At 48.0% G+C, this 25,221-nt stretch overlaps 1 protein-coding gene across 1 annotated transcript in view; it reads left to right on the top strand.

Moving 5' to 3' along the window:
* LOC138301429 (patr class I histocompatibility antigen, A-126 alpha chain-like) overlaps positions 1-25,221 on the top strand; it is a 171,282-nt gene that overhangs the window by 132,972 nt on the left and 13,089 nt on the right. The window contains exon 7 of the mRNA XM_069241919.1: positions 13,627-13,671. Within this exon, the coding sequence (XP_069098020.1) occupies positions 13,627-13,658 (32 nt within the window). The 3' untranslated portion in view covers positions 13,659-13,671. The remainder of the gene's footprint in view (positions 1-13,626; positions 13,672-25,221) is intronic.

The following is a 25,221-nucleotide window of genomic DNA, read 5'->3' on the forward strand; positions in this document are numbered from 1 at the left end:
GCTGCATGGAATGTCCTAGTACAGGGATGAGTGCAGCGGTGTGTGTTGCATGGAATGTCCTAGTACAGGGATGTGTGCAGTGGTGTGTGCTGCATGGAGTCCTCTAGTACATGGATGTAGGTATGAGTGCAGTGGCACGGGCTGCATGGAATGCCCTAGTACAGGGATGAGTGCAGTGGTATGGGCTGCATGGAATGTCCTAGTACAGGGATGAGTGCAGTGGTGTGTGTTGCATGGAATGTCCTAGTACAGGGATGAGTGCAGCGGTGTGTGCTGCATGGAATGTCCTAGTACAGGGATGAGTGCAGCGGTGTGTGCTGCATGGAATGTCCTAGTACAGGGATGAGTGCAGCGGTGTGTGCCGCATGGAATGTCCTAGTACAGGGATGAGTGCATTGGTGTGTGTTGCATGGAATGCCCTAGTACAGGGATGAGTGCAACAGTGTGTGTTGCATGGAATGTCCTAGTGCAGTGGTGAGTGCAGTGGTGTGTGCTACACGGAATGTCCTAGTGCAGTGGTGAGTGCAGCGGTGTGTGATTCCCAGACTGAATCAGACACTGGAGCAGACCCACCAAACACAGCTTGTGCCACTGACAATAACAAGGAATTACAACATAACGATTCCTGTTCTAGATCAATAAAAAATCTACTCAATTACATCAGCACAGAACACACCTTCCTCCTCAATGTAAAACAAGACAACAAGGAAAAACACACATGCACAAATGACAAAAATGAAGAAAAAAACTAATTTGAAATATTGCAATTCAAATCTGACAAATTCCCGTGATCCATCAGGTTTGCGTATTAGGCTAGCACTGCATCTGACAACCTGATGCCCTGAGACAGATCCATCTTGAAGAACTGCACCAGGCATCTGAACACATTCAGGCTCCTGGGAAGAAGGTCAACGTTCCCAGACACACCAGATGGGACATCAAGAGAGACATTATCCTCAGTGGTGTCCAGAACAGGACAAAGATTGTTCCCACCCAGCTCAGTAGATACAAAACCCTGCTCAGGCTCCAGATCTGGCCGACCTCAAGTCTTATCACCTTACTGAGCATCAAAACTATTCCTAGACCAAGACCACCTAGGCACTCCTTCCCCAGCAGAACTCTGGGAAATGTAATTTGAACTCGCATCCCATCTTTGAAACCATTTCTTGATGGTTTTCGTCTATTATGAATCACATACATCTTCATCCTTTCTTGGTATCTTTCCACTCACTCCTTGACTCTTGCAAAATCAAGACTACCAACACTATTGCCAGCTTTATCACGGTTCTTAAGCGACCACGGGGCACACTTAGACCATGGCTCCCTATCTCTCAAGCAACTCAAATTATGATTCCTTAGTTATAGAACTTTGAGTATTTCTGTAAGTTAGCCAAGTATCTCTGAACCGCGTCCGCAAAGAAAAAACACTTTCCTCCCCCATCTATACAGATTCCCTCAACCTGACCATTGGATTGGGATGATAGTTGTTCCCTTGTGTACAATACCATACCTAGACAAACACTCCTCAAACTCCTTGCTCACAAAGTGGGACCCATTATCTGAAATCAACAACTCTGGCAGCCCTTACTGGAAAAAAACATCCTCTGAACATAATCATATCCCTAGATGCTACCTTCTCCATCATTCTAACCTATAGCCATTTTGTGAAATAATCCACTAGGACCAGGGCATCAGCCTATTACTCTGGAATCACAGAAAAGTGGCCCAGAACATCAATACCATGTCTTGTACTGTTCCGGGGGACATTCCACCATAGAACATTCTGTCACACACGGCTTGCCTGACTTATCACTGCACGCGCACATAGGACACTCCTGCCTATATATCCATACATTTACCAGTGCCCGCCCACCATAAAATATCCTTGATGTGCCTCTTATTGCCAGGTATTCTGACTTGCCCATCATGTCCCAAATTAAAACTCCTCTTCCTTAACACAACAGAGAGAACTACTTTATCTGCACACATCAACATTCCATACTCAGCCAGATCATCCTTGACTTTGAAAAATGCACTCAAATCAGCATTAAGCTTGCATTCTTCAGTTTACACCTTTTTTTTTTTTTAAATCTGTTTATTGAACACAAACTTCCCACAACAATACAGCAGCTGTACATTCTTTTGCGATACATTTGCACACTTGTATAATTTTACACAGCATTGCCACACCGAGAGGTGTAAAAAGGAAGGAGGAGAAGGGGAAATTGGAAAGGGAAGACAAGGATAGCTGGGGGGGGGAGACTTTTACAACTAATCCTAATAATGCGAAGGAGTTAAGGGCATGATAAAAGGAGAATGCGGCGACATTTAGCATGCAAGCTATTGTGATGACCGATTGCAGCTTAAGGGGTCTGGCCAATCACTGACGCTATCCGTAACTAATATAGAAAACACTTCAAGGCTGTAGAGGGTGTCTGTGGTGTTGACAGGTTCAGGGGCAGGAGTATTTTACATGTTATGATTGTATGTTACATGCTTGTATGAGCGTTTGGGGAGTAGTTGGGCACAGCTAAGAAATGTCTTTTGAGGAGGAAGAGGGATATTAGCAATGAGTGTATTTAAGGACAATCAGAGTTGGTGCCGTGCGGCTAAGGTATTAACAGTGTCAGCGCAGGCTGTAATGTACGTGAGTTGAGACCCGTTCATGGGGGATACATGTCGTCTCTGGCCTCTATTGCCACCACGAATGTGTCCCAGACCTCCGGGCCATCTAGGATAAGGCCTCTGTGTTGGAGCAAGTGAAGTGTCTGGGCTTCAGCTTGAGATCGGCTATGTAAGTCACGTAGCCATGTCGCGTGGGAGGGAGCATGTGGAGCGTTCCAATGTATTGCTATCAAGCGTTTATACACTACGAATGCCAGGTCAATGAATCTGTGCGTATGTTTGTCTGCTTTAGTGCGATGCCTTATGCCGAGTAAGCAGGAGTCAGGAGTGGGCGCTAGGGTGTGAGATGAGATCTCTGCTGTGACCTCCGTCACACGTTGCCAGGCCGAGTTTATAGAATGGCAACTCCAAACCATATGGTAGAAGTCAGCTGCTGGTGTAGCGCATCTAGGGCATGTTGGTGTTGTATTGGGGTAGATTTTTTGAATGCGGGCTGGTGATAGATATGATTGGTGAAGGTAATTATATTGAGTGTACCGCAGACGAGGATTACGAGATATTGATTTGATTGTTGCGAGGGCAGTAACCCAGGTCTTCTGTGGTAGTGGGGTAGGAAGGACAGTGTCCCACCGAGCCTTTGCGTGTGGCAGTGTTGTACATATTGCTTCGAGCAATGCTTTATATAGTATGGTAATAATGCTCTTTGAGCTGCCAATGGTTAGTATAGTGGTGAGCAGCGAGGACTCGGGAGGTTCCGAATCTCCTGCGCCCCAGATATTATTGAGCAATAGCTTTATGGCATTAAATGTTAGGAAGGCCCTATTCTGCATAGTGCCTGCTGTCACCAGTTCAGCGAAAGTACGCATCGCTGAGCCAGAATATAAGCCACCCAATTGGAGCATATTCATTTCACGTGTATCATGGTGTATTGACAGGATTTGGGTGCCCGGCAATTGAAGTAGTGGCAACAGAGGCGAGTAGAGGAAAGATGTGGACTTGGTTTGGACATATCTTCGCCAGCAGAATCGGGCTGCCTCTAGTAATATTAGTCTGGGAGACGTTTGGGGGGTACTAGTTAGTATCGAGAGTAACAGCTTCTGTGATGCTATATGTGTCTGTAACATCCTGCTTTCAGCCGACAGGGTGTCGCATAGCCATGTAGACAGCCATGATAATTGGGTGGCTGCATAATATCTTTCGAAGTTAGGCATTCCTAATCTGCCCATCTCTTGCGGATGTTGCGTTATTGACAGCGCCACTCTGCGTCTATCTTTACCCCAGAGTAAATCCGTTAGCATTGATTGCAGCTTATTAAAAAAAGAACGCGGTAAGCACAGCGGAAGAGCTGTAAAGTAATATAGAAACCTTGGAAGGATGAGCATTTTGGCTATTGCCACTCGGCCCATTGGAGACAGGGGAAGTGAGCTCCAGAAGGGTATTGAGCCGCGAACGGAGCCAAGGATCCTGTCTATGTTTCCTTCTTTTAGATCCGTGATAAATCTGCACTCCCAGGTATTTAAAGGTTATGTGTGACCAGGGTAGTTTGTATTGCGGCAGTAACATATGGTGCGCTACCGGGGACGGAGAAATGGGGAATACGCTTGATTTGGACCAGTTGACGTGTAGACCAGAGGCGATAGCGAAGGAGTCCAGTAACTGCAGGGTCTCAGTCATATAAGCCGAATGATCACGCAGATATATTAAGGCATCATCTGCGTACATAGATATGATGTGGTAGGTGTTAGCCTCCGGGATACCCCATATGTGTGCATAACTCCGTAGTTTAATCGCTAGTGGCTCCATAGAAATAGCGAACAGTAATGGAGATAATGGGCAGCCTTGTCTGGTGCCTCTACCTATGGGAAATGCTTCAGAGATAACTCGTCCATTTTTGACCCGAGCAGTGGGCCTGGAGTAAAGCGTTTTGATCCAGTTAATGAAGCCGGCACCAAAGCCGAATGCTTTGAGTGTGTGTAAAAGATAGTTCCAGCTGAGTGTGTCGAATGCTTTTTCTATATCTAGAGATAGGGCCACTGCTTCCGAGTTTGTATTACTGTGTATTATGCGTAAGAGTCTCCTAATATTCAGGAAGGTGTTTCTGCCAGGAATGAAGCCTGATTGATCATGGTGTATTAAAGTCGGTAAGTAGGGGAGAAGACGGTTTGCGAGTATTTTTCCTAATAATTTACAGTCTGTGTTCAGCAAGGAGAGCGGTCTGTATGATTTGACATCTAGAGGGTCGCGGCCCGTTTTTGGGAGGACGACTATCAGTGCTTCGCACATTGAGTCCGGCAGTTGTAATTTATTGTGTGCTTCGTTGAATACTTCTGTGAGTGGGTGTAATAAATAGGCAGCGTGAGAATTGTAATATTCTATCGGCAGGCCATCAGAGCCGGGCGTTTTATTACGTGCCATTTGTGATAATGCAAGACGCAACTCTTCAATAGTGATGGGGCCGTCTAGCGCGGCAGTGTTATCGAGGATAAGTTGACTTTGTGGGACCAGACTTAGGCCCTCATTATGACCCTGGCGGTGTTGCACCGCCAGGGCCAACGGGGGTGGGAGCACCGCCGACAGGCCGGCGGTGCTCCCTTGGGCATTCTGACCGCGGCGCTTTGGCCGTGGTCAGAAATGGAAAACAGGCGGTCTCCCGCCGGTTTTCCGTTGCCCATTTGAATCCCCCATGGCGCCGCAGCTCGCTGCGCCGCCATGGGGGATTCTGACACCCCCTACCGCCATCCTGTTCCTGGCGGTTCGCCCGCCAGGAACAGGATGGCGGTAGGGGGTGTCGCGGGGCCCCTGGGGGCTCCTGCAGTGCCCATGCCAATGGCATGGGCACTGCAGGGGCCCCCGTAAGAGGGCCCCGCTAGTATTTCACTGTCTGCATAGCAGACAGTGAAATACGCGACGGGTGCAACAGCACCCGTCGCACCTTCCCACTCCGCCGGCTCGATTACGAGCCGGCATCCTCGTGGGAAGGGAGTTTTTCCCTGGGCTGGCGGGCGGTCTTTTGGCGACCGCCCGCCAGCCTAGGGAAAAACCTAGAATACCCTCCGCGGTCTTTCGACCGCGGAGCGGTATTTCGGAGGGGGAAGTCTGGCGGGCGGCCTCCGCCGCCCGCCAGACTTAGAATGACCCCCTTAGTGTGTTGATAATATGTTGTTCTGGAGGTTGTGGAGGGGGCGTATAGAGGGTCCGATAGTATGTGGAGAAGGCATCGTTTATGCCTGCTTGGGTATTAACGATCGTGTCAGGGTTTAGGCGTATTGCGCCAATGGGTGCTGGTTGTGGTGGTTGCCGAATCAGCCAAGCTAATAGTCTGCCAGAACTGTCGCCTTCAGCGTGTTGCCTGATCATATAGTGTCTGTAATCGTGTTTGCTCAATCTATTGTCTGTCTCCTTATGAGAAGTCCTAAGCAGGTGCAGTGTTGCTAGTGCAGGTTCACTATTATCATTTGCATTTTCTGCGTTACGGAGCTTTATTTCTAAGTCTTGTAGTTCCTTAATGAGTACCTTTCTGACCCCAACCATGGCCGAAAGGCAGTGACCCCTTATTACCACTTTATGAGCGTCCCATTCTATGGCACGGGATGATGTTGTATTTTTATTTGATAGAAAATAATCGGTTAAACTTTTGGAGATATCTTTTTGAAAAGGAGGATCTAGGAGGGCTTCTGGTTACAAACGCCATGTTGGTATTCAAGTATGTATGTGTCCCCATGCCAATGTTAAGCATAATGGGTTGTGGTCTGAGATCGTGCGTGCTAAATATTCAGATAAGCATATTTTGTGATTAACAGTGGCGGATACAAAGAATATATCTATCCTGGTATGCAGTTTATGGACTGGGGAGAAGTAAGAGTACTCGCGGTGAGTGGGATGATGCACCCTCCATATATCACTCAGGCCATTGTTTGATGCCCACTGTGCCAAAGATTCTGAAGCACGATTGGCAGGGGCTGCAATGAGTGGGGGAAATGAGCGATCCATTTGAGTGTCCAGGACACTATTAAAGTCGCCTCCCCATATGCTTTCCAATGTGGGGTCGCTAAGGTTGCCAGTAGTTAGCGTGGATAAGAAGTCGCGCTGGTTCGTATTTGGGGAGTATAGTGCGACCAAGACTAATGGGGACCCGTCTAAGGCGCCTTCCAGTATTACATACCTACCGCTTGGATCACATTGCGTGCGGGAGGGTACGAACGGGACACTGGGTGCTATCCAGATGGCTACTCCGTGAGCAAAGGACGAAGAAGTAGTGCCATATAATTGGCCCTTCCATTTTGAGCGTGCAGTGTCCAGGATAGATTTGGTGAAATGTGTCTCTTGTAGCAGAGCTATGTTTATTTGATGTCTTGTGAGAAAGGTGTGAACCCTTTGGCATTTCCGAGGATTTGCCATACCCTTAACGTTCCATGTGAGTGTTTTATATTTTAGGGTTCCTGGGTGCTTGTGAGTGGCCATAGTTGTTTTTTATGTGCGTTACATAATTGGGATTATGATTATCTGGTGACCCAATGTTAACATTATTATGGGACTCAGTCGCTGTGGCTGGCCGACAATCAAGAGACAGGCTGTGAGCTGTGTTTTTGTTGCTACAATTAGCGTCTCTTGTGTGTTTGCTGCTGCTTTTATGCTTGACCCGCCTTCTATAGATCCATACTCCTAATATAGAGGTGCACACTAAAACAACATACAACGAATAAGCTATTAACATATAGAAAACAATACCGGAAAAATCCAGTGTGAGGTAATTGTCCATATGGAGCTAGGGGGTGCCAGTTAGCGTTGATACAAAGGTACGGTCTTACCCTGCCCGGGTTTCACATAGTTTAAAAGGCGAAGCGCGTCGGGCGGGGGGCGCCCGTTGACTGCAGGACTACGTATAGGAGCCACGAAGAAGCTGTGATGAAACTTTTAGGCAGTAAGTGAGCCAGTCCGTTCATTCATCAGATGTCCGCTGTGCGTGGTGTGAGAAGCGGACCACATGCGGACTCCGTTGAGTCAGAGTTTAGATCTTGTTCCTGTTCGCTTTCCGTTTGCAAAGGTAGGGCGGCGGAGGGAGCATTGACAAAATTGGATGTTGTTTGAAGGAGCCGAGAGCTCTCGGATTTTGCCTGCTCAGGTGAGGGTCTGGCTCCCTGTCTCTTGCGTTGTTTACGGTGCGGCGTGGAGAGAGATCTATTGTCGTCTTGAGTGCTTGCGTCCAACGGGTCCGCTAAGCCTTTGGCATGTAGCCAGGTCCAGGCATCTTCCGGGGTGGTGAAGAAGAGGGAACGAGAGTCATCCTGTATCCGAAGTCTGGCTGGGAACATCAGTGCATATTTGATATCGTGTTTGCGAAGGCATATTTTAACACGGTAGAAGGAGTTACATTTTTTTTGCACTTCTGCTGTAAAGTCTGGATAAGCTGTTATCGTAGCATTTTCGTAGCACACTGGGCCTGATTTGCGGAATAGTTGAAGGATAAGATCTCTGTCTCGGTAGTTAAGGAGTCTTATTATCAGGGGGCCTGGTTGTGAGCCGGGTGCTGGAGGTCTGCCTGGAATTCTGTGTGCTTTTTCAACTGAGAAGAACTTCGGGATTTTATTTTTAAGGAGTGTGTCTATGAGCCATTGCTCAATGAACAGTTCCGCACTTAAGCCCTCTGCGCGTTCAGGGAATCCTACCAGGCGTATGTTGTTGCGGCGGGACCTGCCTTCTGCATCTTCTGTTCTGCGCTTTAAGAAATCAACTTCTGTTGACAGTTGCGTTAGCTGTAGTTGCAGGTCTTTCATGGAGCCAGGTAAGGACGCCGTGTCTTTTTCAAGTTCAGATACTCTATCAGCTAGAGCGTGTTGGTCAGTGCGAAGGATATTGAGTTCTTCTGTTACAGAGCCTATTTTGGCTTCCAAGGTGGTCTTAGTGTCTAGAATAGCTTGCAGGGTTTTTTCAAATTGTGAAGTATGTGATTGTAAGGTTAGTTCCAGCTTCTGTAATGTTGATTGCGCATTGGGGTGAGCTTCCGGAGGAGGTGCTGTAGTGTGGTCCATTTTGGTAAGAGGTGCTCGGGTGGTCTTTGGCTTCACCATTTGAGAGATGCAGCAATGTCTGTGAGTTAGTATTGCATTGGGAGTCACTGCGGTGAAAGCCACCAGATCAGATGGTGTGACAAGCCGGCCGAACGGAGCTTGGGTCCGGTAATTAACTGGGGAAGGAGCAGCTAGAAGCGTTGACTATCTGCTTAAAGAGGCTGCAGTTAGCGGTGTCAGCTGGATATCACGTTGCTGAGGAGGCGTGTATTTGGCGCTTTCAGGTCAGGCAGGGGCAGTGTTTGTGCTTATTATAAAGCTCCAACTCGATGAGTATCGCCAGGAGGCTCTCCTAATGTTTTTATCTGCACTACTTGTGCCCCAGAGATTCGTGCGCGATTTATTCTGCCTCTGCCGCAACACTCCTGCACCAACTACATTGGCTTCACTAATTCTAGCTTTCCTAATGCCTTAGGGAGGTGCAGTGGGGCTTAGGGTGATGTTGTTGCTCAATTGCGGTCAGTCAGTGCACCTGGTGTGCATCACGTTTAAGGGGGGCGTTTATGCAGTATAGTTTTCTTTGTTAATGAGAGCGGTATTATTGAGCCACAGGATCTCGGTCCCACCAAGGTTTGAGGCACCTAAAATGGCGGCTTCCGTTCCTACGAGTGTTCGATTATGTCTTTTTCCGGACCGCCTCACGGGTCGTCAGCAGCACCTGTATTAGGTTCCAAAGGTCCCAGTTATAAGACAATGCCGTAGGGCGGAGCGCGGGCGCCCGATGGGTGCCCGCGGGAGAAAAGAGATCAGTACGAACAGGCGCGCTCCGGCGCAACGTTCAATAAAGCAGGGCTGTGTGCGGGAGGACTCGGCCGGCCCTGTGCGCGCCAGGCAGCCTCCCGCGGACTATCGGACAGCTCAGGCGCACACGACGGGGTCGCGGCGTCGAGCCCTTACCTCACTGATGGCGACGGGGTCCGGGTGACGGCTCCGGTGCATCAAGTGCGTAGCCCCGATCAGCTGGGCTAGGCGGTCCCCGAGGTCCTCGAGGTGAGCGCAGATCTCAGCGATGTTTTTTAATTTCCACCGGGAATGCAGCGCTCTCGGTCGCGGTTAATGGTGCAGCCCTCTGGCGCCCCCCGAGCAGCCTCCCCACCCTGCCCCAGGGGGGGCTAGGAGCTCAATGACAGGATAATTGTGCGGGCTGGGCGACGGAGCTGTGGTTTACACTACCGCTCCGATTGCCATCTTGGCCACGCCCCCCCAGTTTACACCTTAAGAATCAATCAGAATCACTCTATCCTCCTTTATCAATTTCACCCAAAGCGCCTTAGTTGTGGTGGACATTACTTTTCCGCTCCGTTGCAAAGGAGTACATCCTCTATCAAGAAACCCATCTCACATTCCTCGTCGTCATTCTCAGTAATCTGACGAACCTCAAATAGCAACCTGGACAGCCAGAGAGTACGATGGTTGACTCTGCCAGGAATATATTCCACATAAAACTGATATATCTGCAAATTGACAGCCAGGCGTGCCAACTGAAACATCAAGTATCTGCTCCCATGCTGGGATAACATGCAAATAGGCAGCTTGTGAACTGTTCTGACAATAAATCACATATCACATAAAGTGTCTGAAATAATCTATATCCCATGTGGACTCAAAGAGCTATCTTTCTATGGTGGAATAATGACACTCTGACACTTCAGTGTTCCCTACTACACCCTGGTCTGGGTAGGGAAGGTGGCTTTGCCCAGTGCCTTGACCCCTGGCCTTTAGGGACCAGGCCTCCCAGGTGAAAGCTATGGCTTTGCCGGCTTCTCAATGGAGATTACACAAGCTATTCAGGCTGCAGGAGCCCCAGACTCCTCTCTGGTCTGACTTTACCCCACTCTGGGATGCACCTGGTGACTGGGCCTTCTCGGGCAGGGATGGCAGGGGTCCCATATCTGCTCCACACCCCGGAGGGGAACAAGAGTCCTTCCTAGTGTGCAGCCACCTTGCCCTAGATAGAGATTGTCACCCCAGTCTAATTGGCTACAGGAGCCCCGGGGGCCTTTCATCTTCCTGGTGACTGATGAGCTATGGAGGGTTTAGCTCTCTCCAACCCACTCCTCCCTTGGGACTGCCAGGGAAGCCTTTTTTCCTCAAATTTTAAGCCCCCCACACAGTAGAGGCATACAGATCCTGTGGGAAGGCACAGGTCAGAATTAGCTGTGCCCACTGGCCTGCCGGTAAAGTGGTCCGCAAGTCGCTGGCCGGTCACCTGGTCAGCCAGCCGCTGATAGGTAATGTGGTCAAGCAGCCTGCGACTAGATGGCTTGTGCTGACCCAGTGACCAGAGTGTCTAGGCAGCAGCCAACGACAATGCCAGTGCTACGGAGGCTCCTTCCTAGAGCCACCCACTGACTTCTTTTCTCAAGGCGACTCCACTGGTGCCCACTCCAGCCATCTGGTCATTCTCCTGACCTGCAACGGATCATGCCCCCATCCTTTTGCCCAGTGATGCAGGGCAGGAGTAGGAGGCCCCAGAGCCACACTGCACATGATGGAGGTTGCGTCCCACAGCCCGCACCCTATCACTCCTGCCCGTCTGGTAACAGAGGAACACCACGGGGCACAGGCACCCACGGTCAGTTCTGCTTTACAATGATGGGAAGAGCCAACATCGAAGGATCAGAAAGTGACATTGCTATGAATATTTGGCCTCTACAAACCAGCTACCACTGTAGTAATGTTTCTGACACCTCCTGCTTGAAACTCAAAAAGTCAGAAGGACCGTGAGACCCCACTTTCAGTCTGTATTCATACTGAAAATTAAGATCACGCCAGCTTTTGCCCTTGTGCTTGGTAGGAGGGTTCTGTACTCCCTTAGCTCAGATAAGTGAAAAAACAATAAGGGCCAGATGTATGAAACATTTTTGCAGATCGCAAATGGCCAAAATGCATTTTGGTATGTATCAAGTCCAATATGTGATTCAGTATTGCGACTACATACCGATTCGGTATTAGGAAGGGGCGTGTCAAGGGCGTCCCTTCCTAATACCGAATAGCAGAGGTATGTATGAATGTTTTGTGACCCAAATGCGGTCACAAAACATTTGCAACACTGCCTATTGAAAGTAGGTGGTAACCTATTCGCAAAGGGTAAGGAGTCCCCAAGCGACTCCTTCCCCTTTGTGAATGCATGCAAAATCTTTTTTTTTTTTTTGTTTAAGAGCAGGCAGTGGTCCGCTCTTAAAAAATGAAAAGAAAACAGGGTGCATTGAAAAAAAAAAAGATTGCTTTATTTAAAAGCAATCACAGACATGGTGGTTTGCTGAGCCCTGCAGGCCACCACCCCTGTGATTGTAGCCACTCGCAATGGGTTGCGAATTGCGAGCTACCTCATGAATAATAATGAGATAGGTCCATTTGCGAGACCTTGAGAATCGCTATATGAAACTCCTGGAGTTTCATACATTCCAATAGCAATTACTTAATTGCCATTCGCAACAAATTGCAATTTGGTAATAGCTATTGGAAATCATGATAAATCTGACCCTTAGAGTAGTGGTATTTCACCAGCAGCCCAAGGGCCTGAGTACACTGTCCCTGCTAATCCAGAGAAAGCCCCCCTCCCTTACCTGTACAAAAGGCAATTGGAGAAAACATTCCTGACCTCTGAGAGATCTGGCTGGGCTTGAAGAGGCAAATGAGCCCTCTTTGGGACTGCCCGGCCATCTGTGCATGCTATAGGGTGGTGTGCATCCAGATGCCCGGGGCTTACAGTGATCAGGTGTTCAGATTCAAAGGACAGTTATCTGATCGCACCATGTCTTATGAAAAAGGATTCTGCTCACCTGTGGAGAAGACAGGGACTCCTGGATATCAGGCAAATGGCTATCCTCAAGGACACCTCCCCGGGCTGTGGGACCCCGTCCTGGGCACTTTGCAACACAGCAAGTTCGAGACGGGAACCCAGGGCCAGGTGCTTCCCTACCAAGGCCAGCTGGAGCTCTGACCCCGGCCAGATCAGAGCTTCTGAAAATGGATAAGCAGGGAAGACCTCCCGGTGCCTGCGGGACCCCATCTTGGGCACTTTGCGACACGATGGGCCAGAAAAGAGAGACCTTCCAACCCAGGGCCAGCCACAGCTCTGATCTGGGGCCTGGTCACAACGTCTGAACCTGGACAAGCAGGGGAAACCTCTTAGTGCCTGTGGGACCTCATCTGGGGCACTTCCAGCACGGCAGGCCAGGGGCTTCCACTCGCGGCCAACCGGAGCTCTGACCCGGGGCCCAGTCAGAGCTTCTGAACCAGGATAAGCAGGGGAGACCTCCTGATGCACTTTGCAATGAAGTAGGCTGGAGAAGGGTGCCAAGGGCTTGACATTTCCCACCAGGGCCACCTGAATATCCAACGTGGACAGAGCTTCTTATCCTAGGCAAGCAGGGGAGGCCTTCCAGTGTCTGCATGTCCAGTCCTGGGTCCTCACCCCAGGCCTGCCAGAACAATTCCAACTCTTGTAATCCATACACACTGAATGACAGCCTCTTGAATCCTTGACTGGGCTTGAATCTTCAAATGAGCCCTCATTGGGACTTCCAGGGCAGCTCGGAAACAGGCCTCTGCTTAGAGGGCTCTTGCAGGCACTATTTATTTACAAAGGTCAATATTCTGTCTTGTCTCCTGTGTTTGTGAAAGAGACACATATGTCATACGGTGGGCGAGGGACAGAGGAGTGGTTGTGTGTGGTTGAGACTGGGTGACTGGAATGGGTGGGAACGAGGGGCAGGATGGTGCATGAAGGACCGCTTACAGATGACGTGTGTAGTATTGTATGCTATAATGTTGTGGGTACTGTTAGTACTCACTGTGCTGGTGCAGGAACGCACCATTGTTGTCCTACTGCTGTGAATAGTTAAATTGCAAAAATCACAAATGAAGAATTAAAATAGAGACATATCTGGATTGGAAGCAGGATTCTCACTCTCTCTTCTCTTGGCAGACCCTCCTACTACAGACTCTTCATCCAGCTAGTTCTCTGCCTGAGGTAGGTGATGGCCGGACTCCAAGGGGCATTTGTTACTCAATTATAACAATAACCTTCTCATTTTTTCCAGCTTCAGTGGTAACATTGTGACTAAAATACCTGCTTGTGCATTTTCCATCTATAAATGTATGACAGTAAAGTTTGCCGTCTCTATCACCTAAAGGGGCTCTGGGCTTTTGATGAGAGTTTTGAACAGATTTTGATTCTCTGCTGGATACATATGAGTCCTAAGTGAACACTACATCCACACGCTAAAACCGCGCTCCACTAACTTACGTATTTTTTATCATTGAAAAGTTCACTGTCCAAGATCACATCGCATCCACACTGAAGCAGCTAGGTCACAAAGAAAATGTTTGCACAGCAGTTACGTACTATGATGCTATAAGACTGTAAATCTTGTGGACACAAGAACCCCATTATAGCTTAAAGAAAGTGCACCCCAAGAGAAGCTAACCCTGGTTCACTGTCCCAGGTGCCAAAGCCAGAGGATCCTCAGAAATAATGAGACCTAAGCCAAGGAAACTCAGGCAAAGGTATTAGACATCATCCTAACAGCTAAATCCTCATGTATCCTACGAGCCAATTGTGGGCTTTGCCCAGTGACACATGCATTTTTCAGCCAAATCAAAAATCTATCCACACCTCAAAAAAGATCACCAGCCGCCCTCTGCAGAAATCTCCAATACATTTCTCACTGAGAAGATTTACATAGTAAGAGATAGGTTTGATCTGGACAGCACACTTCCCAAAATACTACCACAACTGAGACATGTTCAAACCTATCTCCACCAACTAGCTAGGAGAATCTTCTAAAAACCTCTGCCGACAAGCTGCTTCACAGGTCCCATCCCAGAAACAAATGATCAAACACAAAGTTGTTGCCTTCCAAGGCTTCTGGTGCAATCAGATCAATGCCTCCCACGATGAAAGAATATCTCAATCTCAAGAAAGCCAACCTAGGCCCAGCCAACAACCATCCTGCGTCCAACATCTCATGGCAAGTAAACCCATTGAAAAGGTTGTACAGACCAACTAAACACCATCATCGCCAGAAAGCTAAGAAAGGCTGCTTGGCTACTAATAATTCAGGTCCAGTTTCAAAATGATTCACTTGAAGGTACTTGACAACAAGCACCACATCCTCGACAGAGGCAATCGCTGCGTAATTGTGTCAGTTGATCTTGTAGCCACTTTTGCTAGTGGCCGGCTACTTAAGACACTGGAACAGCTCATGGGTTTCAGAGAAAAGTTAAAGGGCTAGTTCACTTCACTGCTCAACAGACGCCTTGTGATGCAAATCGGTCACCAGATCTCAATCATACATCAGATAGGGTGCACTGAGCCTCAGGGCTCTATCCCAGCTCCCACACCATTTATCCCTTACGTGGAGCTCCCAGGACTGATCATGAAAGACTCTCATGTGACTGTGCACCAATACCCTGACAATGGACAGTTGTATCTTCAAATATCAACATTATAAGACATCACAATGCTCCACAACCTAGCCTTAAATTGCATAACACTGAATTCCTCCTCCTATCTAGGTCCCTCAAACTAAAGCTTGATCTAACGATTCTGAAATTATTGAACCCAATGGGATTTTCACCTTATCCTCCACTAATGCCAATCCCTGAGGGCACACACTAGATTCATCCTTCACACTCATTCCGCACATTAACTGAATGACCAAAGCAGACAACCTTTATCTACATACCCTGAGGAACATCTCCCTCAAGCAACCAAACAGTTTAGAACCTCAGTGCTCTGACTAGTCCTATCCAGACTGGACTTTGGCAACACTGACCTTCTTAGAGTACCACTTCCCTCTATAGGCCCACTCTACAGGTAGATTTATACACCCAGCAAAAAAGAACAAACAATTCAAAATATGCTGCCTTGTTGTAGGAGGCTGGACTGGCTTGTAGTGAGTACCAAGGGGTACTTGCACCTTGCACCAGGCCCAGTTATCCCTTATTAGTGTATAGGGTGTCTAGCAGCATAGGCTGATAGATAATGGTAGCTTAGCAGAGCAGCTTAGGCTGAACTAGGAGACGTGTGAAGCTACTACAGTACCACAAGTGTCACTTGCACAATATCATAAGAAAACACAATACACAGTTATACTAAAAATAAAGGTACTTTATTTTTATGACAATATGCCAAAGTATCTTAGAGTGTACCCTCAGTGAGAGGATAGGAAATATACACAAGATATATGTACACAATACCAAAAATATGCAGTATAGTCTTAGAAAACAGTGCAAACAATGTATAGTTACAATAGGATGCAATGGGGACACATAGGGATAGGGGCAACACAAACCATATACTCCAAAAGTGGAATGCGAACCACGAATGGACCCCAAACCTATGTGACCTTGTAGAGGGTCACTGGGACTATTAGAAAATAGTGAGAGTTAGAAAATTAGCCCTCCCCAAGACCCTGAAAAGTGAGTGCAAAGTGCACTAAAGTTCCCCCAAAGACAAAGAAGTCGTGATAGAGGAATAATGCAGGAAAGACACAAACCAACAAGGCAACAACTGTGGATTTCCAATCTAGGGTACCTGTGGAACAAGGGGACCAAGTCCAAAAGTCACAAGCAAGTCGGAGATGGGCATATGCCCAGGAAATGCCAACTGTGGATGCAAAGAAGCTTCTACTGGACAGAAGAAGCTGAGGTTTCTGCAGGAACAAAAAGGGCTAGAGACTTCCCCTTTGGTGGACGGATCCCTCTCGCCGTGGACAGTTGTGCAGAAGTGTTTTCCCGCCGAAAGAACGCCAACAAGCCTTGCTAGCTGCAAATCGTGCGGTTAGCGTTTTTGGACGCTGCTGTGGCCCAGGAGGGACCAGGAGGTCGCAAATTGGACCAGGAGATAGAGGGGACGTCGAGCAAGACAAGGAGCCCTCTCAGCAGCAGGTAGCACCCGGAGAAGTTCCAGAAACAGGCACTACGAGGATGCGTGAAACGGTGCTCACCCGAAGTTACACAAAGGAGTCCCACGTCGCCGGAGACCAACTTAGAAAGTCGTGCAATGCAGGTTAGAGTGCCGTGGACCCAGGCTTGGCTGTGCACAAAGGATTTCCGCCGGAAGTGCACAGGGGTCGGAGTAGCTGCAAAAGTCGTGGTTCCCACCAATGCAGTCCAGCGAGGTGAGGCAAGGACTTACCTCCACCAAACTTGGACTGAAGAGTCACTGGACTGTGGGGGTCACTTGGACAGAGTTGCTGGATTTGAGGGACCTCGCTCGTCGTGCTGAGAGGAGACCCAAGGGACCGGTAATGCAGCTTTTTGGTGCCTGCGGTAGCAGGGGGAAGATTCCGTCGACCCACGGGAGATTTCTTCGGAGCTTCTAGTGCAGAGAGGAGGCAGACTACCCCCACAGCATACACCACCAGGAAAACAGTTGAGAAGGCGGCAGGATCAGCGTTACAGAGTTGCAGTAGTCGTCTTTGCTACTTTGTTGCAGTGTTGCAGGCTTCCAGCGCGGTCAGCAGTCGATTCCTTGGCAGAAGGTGAAAAGAGAGATGCAGAGGAACTCTGATGAGCTCTTGCATTCGTTATCTAAAGTTTCCCCAGAGACAGAGACCCTAAATAGCCAGAAAAGAGGGTTTGGCTACCTAGGAGAGAGGATAGGCTACTAACACCTGAAGGAGCCTATCAGAAGGAGTCTCTGACGTCACCTGGTGGCACTGGCCACTCAGAGCAGTCCAGTGTGCCAGCAGCACCTCTGTTTCCAAGATGGCAGAGGTCTGGAGCACACTGGAGGAGCTCTGGACACCTCCCAGGGGAGGTGCAGGTCAGGGGAGTGCTCACTCCTCTTTCCTTTGTCCAGTTTCGCGCCAGAGCAGGGCTAAGGGGTCCCTGAACCGGTGTAGACTGGCTTATGCAGAATTGGGCACATCTGTGCCCAAGAAAGCATTTCCAGAGGCTGGGGGAGGCTACTCCTCCCCTGCCTTCACACCATTTTCCAAAGGGAGAGGGTGTAACACCCTCTCTCAGAGGAAGTCCTTTGTTCTGCCATCCTGGGACAAGCCTGGCTTGACCCCAAGGGGGCAGAAACCTGTCTTAGGGGTTGGCAGCAGCAGCAGCAGCAGCTGCAGTGAAACCCCAGGAAAGGCAGTTTGGCAGTACCAGGGTCTGTGCTACAGACCACTGGGATCATCGAATTGTGCCAACAATGCCAGGATGGCATAGAGGGGGCAATTCCATGATCTTAGACATGTTACATGCCATATTCGGAGTTACCATTGTGAAGCTACATATAGGTATTGACCTATATGTAGTGCACGCGTGTAATGGTGTCCCCGCACTCACAAAGTTCAGGGAATTGGCCCTGAACAATGTGGGGGCACCTTGGCTAGTGCCAGGGTGCCCTCACACTAAGTAACTTTGCACCTAACCTTTACCAGGTAAAGGTTAGACATATAGGTGACTTATAAGTTACTTAAGTGCAGTGTAAAATTGCTGTGAAATAACGTGGACGTTATTTCACTCAGGCTGCAGTGGCAGGCCTGTGTAAGAATTGTCAGAGCTCCCTATGGGTGGCAAAAGAAATGCTGCAGCCCATAGGGATCTCCTGGAACCCCAATACCCTGGGTACCTCAGTACCATATACTAGGGAATTATAAGGGTGTTCCAGTAAGCCAATGTAAATTGGTAAAATTGGTCACTAGCCTGTTAGTGACAATTTGAAAGAAATGAGAGAGCATAACCACTGAGGTTCTGATTAGCAGAGCCTCAGTGAGACAGTTAATCACTACACAGGTAACACATTCAGGCACACTTATGAGCACTGGGGCCCTGGTGAACAGGGTCCCAGTGACACATACAACTAAAACAACATATATACAGTGAAAAATGGGGGTAACATGCCAGGCAAGATGGTACTTTCCTACACAACCCCCCCCAAACGAAGGACAATAAGACTAGCCATGACCTGATGAGTCTTCATTGTCTAAGTGGAAATATCTGGAGAGTCCATCTGCATTGGAGTGGCTACTCCCAGGTCTATGTTCCACTGTATAGTCCATTCCCTGTAGGGATATGGACCACCTCAACAATTTAGGATTTTCACCTTTCATTTGTTTTAGCCAAAGTAGAGGTTTGTGGTCTGTCTGAACAATGAAGTGAGTGCCAAACAGGTATGGCCTCAACTTCTTCAGAGCCCAGACCACAGCAAAGGCCTCCCTCTCTATGGCAGACCAACGCTTTTCTCTAGGGGTCAACCTCCTACTAATAAAAGCAACAGGTTGATCCTGGCCCTCAGAATTAAGTTGTGATAGGACTGCCCCTACTCCTAATTCAGATGCATCAGTTTGGACATAGAATTTTTTAGAGTAACAAGGGCTTTTCAGGACAGGTGCAGAGCACATGGCCTGCTTCAGCTCCTCAAAAGCTTTCTGACAGTTTGCTGTCCATAATACCTTTTTAGGCATCTTCTTGGAAGTGAGGTCATTAAGAGGGGCTGCAATGGAGCCATAGTTCTTAATGAACCTCCTGTAATACCCAGTGAGGCCTAGGAAGACTCTCACCTGAGTCTGAGTGGTAGGGGGAACCCAATCAATAATTGTTTGGATTTTCCCCTGAAGTGGTGCAGTCTGTTCCCCACCAACAAGGTGTCCCAGATAAACCACCTTACCCTGCCCTATCTGGCACTTTGAAGCCTTGATAGTGAGGCCTGCCTTTTGCAGGGCCTCCAAAACTTTCCATAGGTGGACCAGGTGATCATCCCAGCTGGAGCTAAAGACAGCTATATCGTCCATATATGCTGCACTGAAAGCTTCCAGCCCTTGCAGGACTGTGTTCACCAACCTCTGAAAAGTGGCAGGTGCATTTTTCAATCCAAAAGGCATTACAGTGAACTGGTAATGTCCTCCAATGGTTGAAAATGCTGTTTTAGGTTTAGCATCTTCTGATAATTTGATCTGCCAATACCCTGCAGTCAAATCAAAAGTGCTTAGATACTTGGCAGATGCCAGTGTATCTATGAGCTCATCTGCCCTGGGTATAGGGTGAGCATCAGTTTTGGTTACCAGGTTGAGACATCTATAGTCTACACAAAACCGCATTTCCTTCTTTCCATCTTTGGAATGGGGCTTTGTTACAAGTACCACAGGAGAAGCCCATGGACTTTCAGAGTGCTCAACCACTCCTATTTCTAACATTTTCTGTACCTCTTGCTTTATGCAGTCCCTGACATGGTCAGGCTGCCTATAGATCTTACTTTTGACAGGTAAACTGTCTCCAGTATCTATAGTGTGCTCACACCAAGAAGTGGTACCTGGCACAGTAGAGAAGAGTTCAGAGAATTGATCTAGGAGATTTATGCAATGGTCTTTCTGCTCAGCAGTAAGACAATCAGCCAAAACTACACCTTCCACAAGAGCATCTTGTTCTGTGAAAGAGAAGAGATCAGGTAGAGGATCACTGTCTTCTTCCTGTCCCTCATCAGTTGCAATGAGCAGGGTGAGATCAGCCCTGTCATAGTAGGGTTTCAGGCGGTTTGCATGGAGTACCCTAAGGGGACTCCTTGCAGTGCCTAAGTCAACTAAATAGGTGACTTCACCCTTTTTCTCAACAATTGTGTGGGGTCCACTCCATTTATCTTGGAGTGCTCTTGGGGCCACAGGCTCCAAGACCCACACTTTCTGCCCTGGTTGGTACTGAACCAAAACAGCCTTCTGATCATGCCATTGCTTCTGGAGCTCTTGGCTGGCCTGAAGGTTTTTACTGGCCTTTTTCATATACTCAGCCATCCTTGATCTAAGGCCAAGTACATAATCCACAATATCCTGCTTAGGAGCTTTTAAAGGTTGTTCCCAACCCTCCTTTACAAGTGTGAGTGGACCCCTAACAGGGTGTCCAAAAAGAAGTTCAAAGGGGCTGAAGCCCACTCCTTTCTGGGGTACCTCCCTGTAGGCAAAAAGGAGGCATGGTAGAAGGATATCCCATCTCCTGCGGAGTTTTTCAGGGAGACCCATAATCATGCCTTTGAGAGTTTTGTTAAATCTCTCCACCAGTCCATTTGTTTGTGGATGATAGGGTGTAGTGAATTTATAAGTTATACCACACTTCTTCCACATGGCCTTTAAGTATGCAGACATGAAATTGCTTCCCCTGTCTGATACTACTTCCTTTGGGAAGCCCACCCTGGAAAATATTCCCAGGAGGGCCTTTGCCACTGCAGGAGCTGTAGTGGTCCTTAAAGGAATAGCTTCAGGATATCTTGTGGCATGGTCCACTACCACCAAGATAAATCTATTGCCTGAAGCAGTAGGAGGGTCAAGGGGGCCAACTATGTCAACCCCTACCCTTTCAAAGGGTACCCCAACCACAGGCAGTGGAATAAGGGGTGCCTTTGGAGTGCCACCTGTCTTGCCACTGGCTTGACAGGTTTCACAGGACTTACAAAAATCTTTTGTGTCCTCAGACATCCTAGGCCAATGAAACAAGGGAACAAGTCTGTCCCAAGTTTTCATTTGTCCTAGATGCCCAGCTAGGGGAATGTCGTGGGCAAGAGTTAGGAGGAACTTTCTGTACTCCTGAGGAATCACTAATCTCCTGGCAGCTCCAGGTTTAGGATCCCTTGCCTCAGTGTACAAGAGGTTGTCCTCCCAGTAAACTCTGTGAGAGTCACTGACATCCCCATTAGCCTGTTTCACAGCTTGCTGTCTTAGACCCTCTAATTTGGGACAGGTTTGCTGTGCCACACTCAGCTCCTCTCTGGCAGGCCCCCCTTCACCCAAAAGCTCAGCAGTGTCTGCTTCAAGCTCCTCTGGTGTAGGTTCTGCACAGGGAGGGAATTCTTCTTCCTCAGAAGTTGAATCCACTGTAGAGGGAGGGATAGTAGGAAGTGGTTTGCTTCTACTAGCTCTAGCTTTAGGGAGCACTTGGTCCATTGTTCCAGGATCCAAGCTTCCCTGTCCTTTTTGCTTTTTGGCCTGAGCCCTGGTTAAAGTAAAAATATGCCCTGGGATGCCCAGCATTGCTGCATGGGCCTCCAACTCCACATCTGACCAAGCTGATGTCTCCAAATCATTTCCTAGTAGACAGTCTACAGGTAAATCTGTGGCTACCACAACCTTCTTTGGACCAGTAACCCCCCCCAGTTGAGATTAACAACAGCCATGGGGTGGCTAAGTGTGTTGTTGTGAGCATCGGTTACTTGGTACTGGTGACCAAGTAGGTGTTGTTCAGGGTGGACCAGTTTCTCTATGACCATAGTCACACTGGCACCAGTGTCCCTGTAGGCCTGAACCTCAACACCATTTATTAGGGGTAGCTGCTTGTACTTATCCATATTAAGGGGACACGCAACTAAGGTGGCTAAATCAATAGCCCCCTCAGAGACTAACACAGCCTCTGTGGCCTCCCTAACAAGGCCAACCCCAACTAAGTTACCAATAGTGAGCCCAGCTACTCCCTTGGATTGGCTATTAGTAGGTTTGCTCCCACCACCACTGCTATTAGTAGGGACACTAGGTGTAGCAGTAGGGGTTGTAGTGGTAGGAGGCTTGGTGCTTTTCTTTGGACAACTGGGATCTGTTGTCCAATGGCCTTTTACTTTACATAAATAGCACCATGTTTTCTTTTCTTTGTTTTGATTAAAGGAGGATTTGGACCCACCACCCCCACCAGAGTGTTTTTGTGGGCCTGATGAAGACTCATTTTTAGATTTGTCCCCACCCTTGTCAGAAGACTTACCATCCTTCTTTTTGTTGCCATCTTTGTCACCCCCTGTATGAACTTTTCAGTTCACCCTTGTTCTGACCCATTTGTCTGCCTTCTTTCCCAATTCTTGGGGAGAGGTCACATCAGAGTCCACTAAGTACTGGTGCAACAAATCAGACACACAATTATTAAGAATATGCTCTCTCAGGATCAAGTTATACAGGCTTTCAAAGTCAGTAACCTTACTGCCATTTAACCACCCCTCCAAGGCCTTCACTGAATGGTCAATGAAATCAACCCAGTCTTGTGAAGACTCCTTTTTGGTCTCTCTGAACTTTATCCTGTATTGTTCAGTGGTTAAGCCATAACCATCCAGGAGTGCATTCTTAAGAACTGTAAAATTATTGGCATCACTTTCTTTCACAGTAAGGAGCCTATCCCTACCTTTTCCACTAAATGATAGCCATAGGATAGCAGCCCACTGCCTTTGAGGGACATCCTGTACAACACAGGCCCTCTCAAGTGCAGCAAACCACGTGTTAATGTCATCCCCCTCCTTATAAGGGGGAACTATCTTGTGCAGATTCCTGGAATCATGCTCTTTTACAGGATGACTATGGGGAATACTGCTGCTGCCACCATGGGTTTCTAAACCCAACTTCTGTCTTTCCTTCTCTAATTCAAAAGACTGTCTATCCAAATCCAGCTGTTGCTTTTTAAGCTTCAGTCTGGTTTGTTCCACCCTCAACTTATTGAGTTCCCTTTCTAACAATCTGTCATCAGGGTTAGTGGGAGGGACATTTCTAGATACAGAGGTATGATGGGAATGAACAGAAGGAGACCTGTCCCTTACAGAGGCCAGCCTAACAGCTTGGCTAACAGAAACATCAGTACCACTATGGTGAGAATAAATGCTTTTGCTATGATGTGAGACAACACTATTTGTATGGTGTGGCTCTCCATCATTACCAACTATGCTAGACTGTCTAGTAATGGGCAGGCTAGGAACTTTCTTTCCTGAATCTTTTTCTGGGGGAGTCCCTGAATCAGATTGGGAACCATTTGCTACTTTTTCAACAGATGTGGCCCCTTTGGCCTTATCTTGTTCTCTAAGCATATTAAGCAGTAATTCCAAGGAAGGATTCTTCCCTACACTCAAACCTCTCTCTACGCAGAGACTCCTTGCTCCTTTCCAGCTAAGGTGATCATATGCAATCTTAGACAGGTCAACATTTTGGCCTGTGCCAGACATTTTTAGAGAGAGTTAAAGTGATAGAAAAAGAGAAAAAAAAAGAAAACAAATTTGTCAGAGCTTTTTGGAAAGACAGAAAAAAAACTTTTGAAACTTTTAAGAACTTTTTGAAAGTTTAGAAGTACTTTTCAGCACTTTAGAAAAGAGTGAAAAGAGGAAATGCAAAACATTTTAGTTATGTGTACACACACTGAACTTGTTTTGTATATTTTTCTCTTATGAAAAGTACAATGACAAGAGTGGTAAGTAGTCTCAAAGCACTTATCCCATCGCTGCACAACCAATGTAGGAGGCTGGACTGGCTTGTAGTGAGTACCAAGGGGTACTTGCACCTTGCACCAGGCCCAGTTATCCCTTATTAGTGTATAGGGTGTCTAGCAGCTTAGGCTGATAGATAATGGTAGCTTAGCAGAGCAGCTTAGGCTGAACTAGGAGACGTGTGAAGCTACTACAGTACCACAAGTGTCACTTGCACAATATCATAAGAAAACACAATACACAGTTAAAATAAAGGTACTTTATTTTTATGACAATATGCCAAAGTATCTTAGAGTGTACCCTCAGTGAGAGGATAGGAAATATACACAAGATATATGTACACAATACCAAAAATATGCAGTATAGTCTTAGAAAACAGTGCAAACAATGTATAGTTACAATAGGATGCAATGGGAACACATAGGGATAGGGGCAACACAAACCATATACTCCAAAAGTGGAATGCGAACCACGAATGGACCCCAAACCTATGTGACCTTGTAGAGAGTCGCTGGGACTATTAGAAAATAGTGAGAGTTAGAAAATTAGCCCTCCCCAAGACCCTGAAAAGTGAGTGCAAAGTGCACTAAAGTTCCCCCAAAGACAAAGAAGTCGTGATAGAGGAATAATGCAGGAAAGACACAAACCAAGAAGGCAACAACTGTGGATTTCCAATCTAGGGTACCTGTGGAACAAGGGGACCAAGTCCAAAAGTCACAAGCAAGTCGGAGATGGGCATATGCCCAGGAAATGCCAACTGTGGATGCAAAGAAGCTTCTACTGGACAGAAGAAGCTGAGGTTTCTGCAGGAACGAAAAGGGCTAGAGACTTCCCCTTTGGTGGACGGATCCCTCTCGCCGTGGAGAGTCGTGCAGGAGTGTTTTCCTGCCAAAAGAGCGCCAACAAGCCTTGCTAGCTGCAAATCGTGCAGTTAGCGTTTTTGGACGCTGCTGTGGCCCAGGAGGGACCAGGAGGTCGCAAATTGGACCAGGAGATAGAGGGGACGTCGAGCAAGACAAGGAGCCCTCTCAGCAGCAGGTAGCACCCGGAGAAGTGCCAGTAACAGGCACTACAAGGATGCGTGAAACAGTGCTCATCCGAAGTTACACAAAGGAGTCCCACGTCGCCGGAGACCAACTTAGAAAGTCGTGCAATGCAGGTTAGAGTGCCGTGGACCCAGGCTTGGCTGTGCACAAAGGATTTCCGCCGGAAGTGCACAGGGGCCGGAGTAGCTGCAAAAGTCGCGGTTCCCACCAATGCAGTCCAGCGAGGTGAGGCAAGGACTTACCTCCACCAAACTTGGACTGAAGAGTCACTGGACTGTGGGGGTCACTTGGACAGAGTTGCTGGATTCGAGGGACCTCG

This window comes from Pleurodeles waltl, chromosome 6, assembly GCF_031143425.1.
Source record: "Pleurodeles waltl isolate 20211129_DDA chromosome 6, aPleWal1.hap1.20221129, whole genome shotgun sequence".
Taxonomy (NCBI): domain Eukaryota; kingdom Metazoa; phylum Chordata; class Amphibia; order Caudata; family Salamandridae; genus Pleurodeles; species Pleurodeles waltl.